The 9058-nt window shown below is 39.3% G+C and overlaps 1 protein-coding gene across 4 annotated transcripts in view; it reads left to right on the forward strand.

Annotated features, from left to right (window-relative positions):
* PPP1R9A (protein phosphatase 1 regulatory subunit 9A) overlaps positions 1-2837 on the forward strand; it is a 357217-nt gene extending 354380 nt beyond the window's left edge. For 3 of the 4 annotated variants that reach the window (XM_023544405.2, XM_064289993.1, XM_064289994.1), the window contains 2 exons: positions 880-1062; positions 2406-2837. In XM_023544405.2, coding sequence (XP_023400173.1) covers positions 880-1062; positions 2406-2618 — 396 coding nt within the window. In that variant the 3' untranslated portion in view covers positions 2619-2837. The remainder of the gene's footprint in view (positions 1-879; positions 1063-2405) is intronic. The other variant, XM_064289992.1, reaches the window with a different exon arrangement.
* The last annotated feature ends 6221 nt before the right edge of the window (positions 2838-9058 follow it).

The raw sequence follows: 9058 nt of genomic DNA on the forward strand, positions 1-9058 counted from the left end.
CCTCTCTTTGTCTCCCATCACCATCGCCTTGATATGATCCATTCTGTTTCATTTCTTTACATCATCCCAGCTTAACCCATCCCCTATTCTATGTTCCCTGCAGGGTCACCAAGGTGACACCTATGTTCCCCCAAGACCTATCATCACCTCCATCTCCTCTTAGCTTAGTGGTTCTAGGAACGACATGCCCCTTTTCACTATTAAAACAATATTCTGCTCTGGACAAAGCCTGGGATTGGGAATACAAGCACACTCTTGAGCTCTACCACTTGGACAGATCATGTAGACTTTTCTGAGCCTCAATTTCTTCATCTGTTAGAAGTAATTGTGAATATGACCTGCTGTACCTTACTCTCAGGTTTGCTTTGCTGCTTAAATGGAATACTGGATGTGACATTTCCCCAAGAATGCTTGAGGGCTTAATGCTCTCCTCTTCCAAGTGGCAGGCCCTGCTGTATTTTAGAATGCATTTCTAAATATCTCTAATGTCTTATCAGAGGACAAATACAGAGTGGTGCATTGTATATAGAGACCATTGATGAAATATTTGTTATCTACATGTGATAATGTTTCCAAAGTGTTTTAACGTACAAGGTGCAACATCAGAGTGTATTTTCACTATTAAACTTCCTACATTAATAATACTGCTTTATTTGGGGGAATTTTTTAAAATTTACAAATATCTAAAAACATGTAGGTAATAAGTATGTTTCTTTTTAACCATATATATATGCTACCAGAACCATTAGCTTATCATTTTATGAGTTAAAACTAAGTGTGGCTCTAGTAGGCAAGAAACTCCTTTTTACAGCATAATGTGCCACGCTGAGCCATGGCATTGTGGTCCTTTAACAACACTGCATGACATTCCTATCTCAGATCCTTGATGATGGACAGTCTCCCAAACACAGTCAGTGTCAGAATCGGGCCGTTCATGAATGGAGTGTGCAGCAGGTTTCTCACTGGTTAATGAGCCTAAATCTGGAGCAGTATGTATCTGAATTCAGTGCCCAAAACATCACTGGAGAGCAACTCCTGCAGTTGGATGGAAGTAAACTTAAGGTAAAGAATGATATGTCTGTGTTAGGTTACCAGGTATAATTTGTTACTTGTAGCACCTAAAATGTTTTCATTAGATAAGAGCATTCTGCTTATCTGAAAGGTAATTCTCATCAACAGTCAGCAGAAAGGACATTGACTTATTTCTGAATAGTAAGTGAAGTGTAGTAATCCCGTTAGGGATTCGAAATCCAACAGTAGGCTGCTGGTTGGGAGAGTGAGGGACCGCTCCATTGCTTCCACCTGGCAATACGTGGTCTATATATTAACCTACTTACTTCCTATGTAGTATGAGTTTTAATAACGGCCAGTGTCGACTCTTCTTCCATCACCTCAGAATTAAGAACCAAATTCATGCATCTTCCCTTCTTTATTCATTTCTCCTCCACACCCACTGTTCCCTGCATACCACTCCAAAAGTCTCCCCAGAACTTTGTTCCCCAAATACATGCAGCCCCTCTCTTCCCTTCCCCTCCATCGTACTTTCATTTCCACTCATCCAGTTCATCTCTCTTAGAGACTGAGGTGGAACCCACTCCTGTGCAAAAAGGACAAAAAAGGAGCTTAGAGCCAGCTCCTCCTCCACCGCCTGCTAGGCTTATGGGCAGATGAGTGTCTCTTGACAGCCTTGAAAAGGTTAGAGATCAATCAATAGCCTGTGAATATGAAGGCCCCATTGACAAGGCTGTCCCTGTCGGGGAGATGGATGCATCTGGCTGTTGATTCTTAAGGTCATGAAACATTTAAAGTATATAACCAAGTCCCCTTATTCTGAATTCCAAGCTCCTCGAAAGTCTCCTCATTATAATCAGGCTTCCTTTATAGGCCTGCCTACAGGAAGAGAATGGCTGGTCTTGCTGACGTGAGCATTCTGGTCCCAAAGATGTTTTTGGTTCTCATTGTAAATGAATGCATGAGCAGAAAGGAAACCATTTCTATTCTTCCTGCCCTTTTTGGAGTCCTCTGTAGCCTCAGGTGTCCGCTACTACCCTTTGAAAATGTTTATGAATATAACAATCCTTTTGCCTGTAAATGTCTACAGCCCAAATGTTGGAAAAGCAGAATTATGCCCTTTTTGTCATTCATCCATCGATTAATTACCAATCTGAAAAGCATTTACTTAGTGAGGTTTAGATTATACTGTGCTGGAGTCTTAGAAGAACAAGTAAAGCACAGCCCTCCAATGTATTCTTTGGCAAATATAATCAGCTCTTTCTCAGTTCTTACGTCTTCTGTCTATGCTTAAATTAGTTTGTGAATTTGAACACAATGTGATGCCAACCTCATCATAAGCAGAGAGGTCATCAGTTTCTCAAATTTGGTTTGCATATGTGTTTCCTTCTTAGGCTCTTGGAATGACATCATCCCAGGACCGAGCTGTCGTCAAAAAAAAACTCAAGGAAATGAAGATGTCTTTAGAGAAGGCCCGGAAGGCTCAAGAGAAAATGGAAAAACAAAGAGAAAAGCTGAGGCGGAAGGAACAAGATCAAATGCAAAGGAAGTCCAAAAAGACAGAAAAGACAACATCAGATGGAACAGAAGGTGCTAGTGAGCAGTAACACACCCCCAGTACAGAGGGTAGAGGTGCTCCAAGAGAGTCCCACCTCTTCCTTCTCTGTTCATCTCCAGAGGACAAAAGAAACTGACGATAGAGGGCTGACGAACCGTGTGTTGAGTAACTGCATTTTCAGAGTGTATTTTAACCTACTGAAATAATCCCGAACCACCTTTGGTTAATTAAAAAAACGGGGATCTCAGTTGTGAGAGATACAAGTGACCGTGTTTTTCCCTTCTCTTACTTACCAACATCTCTGGTTGTTGTGTCACTTAGAGAGCTAGTGCAGCCCCGCCCAGCAAGAGTGTGATACATCCCCATGTTGTCAGTGGAGCATCGTGAGTTCTCAGTGTAGGGTTCTGGGAGTTCTGAAACTGCACTTGCATGTATCCGTGTGACAGAGAGCATCACCTTACCATGGGACCTGGGATCAGTCCTTTCTTCTAGGGCTGTGAAACCTGCTCCAATGTGCGGCAAAGGCTCCCCCTCACCTCTGTGTCTGCACAGTGAGACAGCCCCACTCTGGAAACGTGGGTGCTCTGTCACATAGTTACCTGCAGTGGGAAAAAGCAAGTGGACTGTTCTGCTTGCTGGTTGGGCATCAGAAAAAGAGAAAACAGTTTCAGTTATTTGTCAACCCCAGAAGGAAACAAAGCCTTGAAAATGTGGATGTGGGTATTACCTTGGGGTTCTAAGGTAAACTATTTATCCTCCAGATATAGCCGAACAAAGAAGAAAGTAGACACTAGTGCAAGCCACGGGTATTGGGATCTGTTGTTTATTTTGCTACTGCCTCGTGTTCAGTGTTTTAGGAATACTGACACACACAATACAGTTCCTTTTTGTCCCCCAACACATTTTGAACAGGAAATTGATTTTTAAGGAAACCTACATTTTCAGATTACTCTCCTGGGGAACATTCTGGCTGGTCTTCAGCCTGGCTATGACACAGTTGGGAAACATCACGTATTTTCTGCTGTAGATTTCCCAGGTGGGCTCAGTTAGGGTTTTAACAAATGTACCTTTAAGGAAAATAGAAATACTAGTTAGAGAAAATTTAGTTTTGAGTAACATTCAGCCAGAGAACCAATTTTTTTGAGCAAACAGAATGTTCATGTAAAGGAGAGTTATCACTTACCTTTTAGAGATGTTTCGAATGTTTTTTCTGAACCATTGTCCTTGGCACTTTAGTGAGTTTCACTTTACAGTTAAAGTTTAAGACAGTACATAGGGTGCAGTCTGGCAATGGGGGAAGTTATACTGATTTACTTATTTCAAAGCTAGTATTAAGGATTTCAGTATTTCATCAAGCTAATTCAAGTGCAGGGGCCTGGGACAGAAGGAGGAAATAAACTCATGGAGAAATTTCACATGATGGCTTTTTGCTTTTTATGTTCACGTCTCTGGTTTTCTTTGCTGCATTGGCTCTAAAAATGAGATCACCACTGACCTTTTCAGGGGCCGGGTTTCAGAATAAGACAAGGCCGGGAGAAGTCATGGATAAGTATTTTACTTCCTTTACTACACAAGGCTCACTGCTCTGTTCCCAGCAGTACTGATACCTCGTGCTGGACACGTATACGCAGAGCTTGGGAGAAGGCTTTTGAAGATCTCAGGTTACAGATAATTTGAGGGGGCTCCTGCCCATACAGCCCCATCTTTTTTTTTGAACATTGTAATTTTTGTTTTTTGCTTGTCTAAATATCCGAGTTCTGGAATTATCTAAACTAGAAGTCTAATCCTGTTCTCCCCTCCTCCCTGGCCCCCGGCCCCAGGACTTGTTCCTTTTCGTGCCCGAGTGGCATCTGTTAAGCTTCAACTCTTTCGTCAATAGGTACAAATCATTATTCATTCCTCAAAAAGGTTGACATAAAGTAACATCTTATTTTTCAACTACCAAAGCCATCATGTATGTTTTTCTCTCTATCTTTATTTGGGTATGATAATGAAACAGCCATGCTGGATACTCTATCACTATCTTGAGATGTCTGGTACTTTGCTATTTATTAATACCGTGAGAAACAAAGAACCACTATTAATGAACCACAAAACGCGACAAATCTTTGTGACGCTAAAAGACTAAATTAGTCAAAACCTGGTAATAGTGAAGCTTGTCATGGTGAATGTGGTGGGTGCGATTGTTGCTTAACTTTGGAAACAGTGGCCTGGATCACACTGGGAGTTTCACTGTAGTCATTTCAGGAGTGGAAATAGAAGTCGAGTGATTATCATGAGTTGTGTTTATAGTTTGGTTATATTTGAAAATAGATGTATATACTGGAAATATCTATAAATCTCTGCACATAATTTATGATCTATTGAGTTTTCTTAAATGTGTGAAAAGGATTCTTCTGTGTTTATAACTTTATTTTTACATTTCCAATGTTTAGATCAGCGCCCAGCTGACATTGTTATAAATCGAATTCTTATTCTTCGAATCATTGAGCTTATAACTGTTTTGATTTTTTTAAGTTAAATTATAGTAATCTTAGGTTTTAATGAGTTGTTTTAACATTGCTTCTTAATACTGCTGAAGTTGTAAGAGATGTTTGATTTGATTCTCTGACAAAGGATAAAAGATAAGCTGACTGATCTGATCTAAGGGCATGAAAACAAAGTGAAGGACCACAGATCTTCTGAGCATTTTGTTTTCCTATTCTCTCTTTTATTGACTTTAGTGCATGATGCCTAATTAAGGTTCCAGTGTGTTGCACAACTTCTACTTTAATGCTAGTAGTTTTTAGTGTCTGTGTAATTTAACACAGAATTGTTGCTTCATGAACCTTAAAGATTTTGCAGGTTTTTAATGAATTATCAGATAGTGAATAAAAAGGGAATATCTGGTTACCATGAACTGTATTCCCTAAAGGACAGCTCAGTATGATACTAAAACCAGCCAAAAGTGTTTTTTGGGTATAGTAACACTTTGCATTTGAATTATGTAATTGGCAAAGAATATTAAATATACCATGGACTGACAGAAGAATGAACAAGTCTGTCCTAGAAGAGGTATAGCCCAAATGCACCTTAGGAGTGAGGATGGCAAAATTTCAACATGTACTTTGGACATGTTATCAGGAGGGACCAGTCCCTGGAGAAGTACATCATGCCTAGTAAAGTAGCAGGTCAGCAAAAAAGAGGAAGACCTTCAACAAGGTGAATTGACAGAGTGGCTGCAACAGTGGGCTCAAGCAGAGCAGCAATTGTGAGGATGGTGCAGGACCAGGCGTATTTTGTACATAGGGCCGCTGTCAGTCAGAACTGATAGCACCTAAAATAACAATGCTTTGCGGGGGAGGGAAAATGGTGAGTCGAAGTTGTAGACAGCATTGTATGAGCTGAGTGTCTGGGTCAGGGTTTTCCATTAAAATACTTTAGTTTTATAACAGATTACTTTAAAACCATCTCCTGTAAAGTAACTCAATTTCCGTAATACTTTCCTCATTCCTTGTTTGACCTGAATCAGAAGTAATTTACTACAGAGCGATGTTAAGACAGAAACCTAATTTTGCTTAATCTAACACACTGATGAAGTTCAGCTTTAGGTTCTTGACAATCAGCTATTCTTGTCTAGCATTCTTGAGCTGGGGTTAACACTGGCTGCCCACCCCCAACATCACATAAGCATTTTTTAACCCACACTGGATCCTGATTGAAGTATGATAGGTGCTAATGCCAAACAACTTTCAACAGACATGAGATGGCAACATCTACAGTGCGCATACTTGGGAACAAAGTGGGAGGAGGACAAGTGAGGAACCAAATTAACCCTTGACACTGCCTATGATCCTATAGTCCTCTATTGCCTGAAATCCTAAAATATCCCAGGCCCCAGCTAGAAAAATGGTCACAGGTTGTTCGATCTAGCATCCCAGCCTTTATGGTTTTTGGTGAAGACAAAGAATTCTCATCGAGGTTCTTTGGGCAATAGGATTAGCATGTGATTTAAAAATACATTAAAAAAGGTAAACGCCATTTTGAGTTTATGTGGAGATTCTCATTTAAAGGTTAAAGGTTACATACACCAAGCTTCAAGAGTGGAAACCCAACGTATAGAAACATCTATGCTTTGGTTGTGCTGTCCCCCTGTCCCCTTCATTACACTGAGATATAAGGATGACCAAATTCAATTTGAGTAACAAAAGATACCTCCCAACAGAGCAGCAGGTTGGGGGCATTTCACTTTGGTGGGCAGTGGTCACCTACTTAATGCTAAAGCCTTAGTGCTTTCTGAAATTTACCTTTAATCAAGGATCTGTCTGGACGTGATTCTAAAGCTAAGCATTTATGGATGCGGTCCAGAATAAAATATCCATAATGTCTATTAGAATAGTTTTCCTTACGCTGGGCCTGGGGCGAGGCTCATTTTCAAAAGAAAGCAGTGTCGCAAGAAATGTGAAGCGATGCACTCCTTCATTGAGGCGCTCCTGAACACCAGCCTGGGTATGTAGGCAGGCTTTGTTTGCATTCATCTTAGGTATTTAAATTTTCGGGAAACTCAGCCTTGGTCCAAAACACTGGGGAAAAAATAATGCTAGACAAAACACATTTGAATAACTTGAAGTAGCAGCATAGAATCAGCCCAACAGTGAAGTTGGAGGGCGAAGAAAAAAGCCTGCAGAATCAATTTCTTCCTGAAAAATGACAGCATCAAATTTTATTTTCAGGTAGACAGAGGGTCAACAGACATCTCAGTCACGTGCATGCCACTTGTGTAGACGTATAGAACTCCGTATGTGTGAATACATCTCCACCTTTACACACACAGCAATCATATGGCATAAACAAAAATACTGTATATGTAACTTGGTAATGTCAGTTATGACCCAGAGCTGTAATCATAGCCTTATTGCCACTTTTTGTGTTGTGTATACATTGAATGGCTCATAAGATTTTAAGAGATTTTTTTTAATGTAAATATTTCTGCTAAATGCACTTAATCTTCTACAATGTTTATATATTTTGGTAAATTTGCTTTATTAGATAACTTGGTATTTTAAACAAGGTAAAATGTCCTCAAATGTTTGATTAATGCTTTGCTGTCAAGATTGCACATTTTTGAGTTGGAGCTCAGAAGTTTATGCAGCTTTGTGCATTTTCAACTGAAGACTGGAGTTTTCTTGACTAAAAGTTGCACTGTGTGTTCTCACGCATTTGTTCACATTTCTCAAACGACATATTTGGTAGCTGTGATGCCTAAGTCATAAACTACTGACTCTTTGATGGCAGCGTGCCATCACATGACCACTTATTCATGTCCCAAGTGATGGCATGGTTGGATCAATGCCAAAAATAATGCAGTGGGTTTGAGCACGAGTATGTTGTTGGAAGGTGTACACTTCTGTTTCTTTCAGCTATTTTATCCATACACCTAGATTTTCTGTTAAGGATTTTATCATTCATTCATGAAAGAACAATTGGCCAAAATTATTAAATTACCTTAAAAAGTAGAAATTTAAGTGACACTCTAGCTAGGTAATGCTTCCCAGCAACATCAAACTTAGTGCTTAGTGAAATCCCTTAAATATATATGTATATTTTTCCTCAATAGTATTTAATGTCATAACTACTGCTTTTGTATTTTTTAGTGGTGTTGCAGTTAAACCACTAATATACCTGCTACATATTACTAATAAAACTGGGCAGCTGGGGAAAAAAAAAAAAAAGACTGAACTCTGTTCCACTGTAAGAAGTTGATTTATTTTCATCTTTATCTATCACTAAAGGAAAAGAGTTGTTTGAAAATAATTTTAAGTCCAATAAGTATGGATAGCATGTTATCTGAAACTTAATTTGTACATTTTTGACGTCTGATCATTTGCATGGAAGAGACAATAGTGCCACGTCTGAATTGTTCTCTTGTGCTTGGTTAATATGTACTTCTCTAGATCGTTCCGTTTTAAATGACATTCCTTAGTCTATGGCTTTCAGAGACACTCAAAGAAAAATATCACAGTGGTCCTTTGTTTTCTGACCAATCTAAAAATACCTGTGGTTAAATTTAATTTGTTAGTGTACATAAATTTCTTGCCAATGAGTATTATTGTTGTTAGACAACGAATGCAATAAAAAGAAAAATACTAGAATCTGTCAAAGTAATTTTTTTTTCTTCCATTTTCACCTTCAACTAAAACAAGCCCTGACTGAGTAAACCGGTATTAACTGTCAAAATATATCTATCAATCAAGAGCAAAGTGCACATTTTCCATGGAAATGAAACTAAAAATAAGTGTTAACTCTGGTAAAGTGTAAATTGGCAGCTAGAATTACATTTGAAAGCACAATTATGGGGCTAGGCATAAAGTTAAAAGAGCAGAGCTTCCACCAAAAACTCCCTCACCCATCTTTTTGTTCCCATGTTGGTGCTTAACCATCAGTTTCTGATGCCTGTCAGCCAGGAAAAGGTCTGTGACAAATCCATGAAGCAGTTGGCCTCACACAGTG

This window comes from Loxodonta africana, chromosome 8, assembly GCF_030014295.1.
Source record: "Loxodonta africana isolate mLoxAfr1 chromosome 8, mLoxAfr1.hap2, whole genome shotgun sequence".
NCBI classification, from domain to species: domain Eukaryota; kingdom Metazoa; phylum Chordata; class Mammalia; order Proboscidea; family Elephantidae; genus Loxodonta; species Loxodonta africana.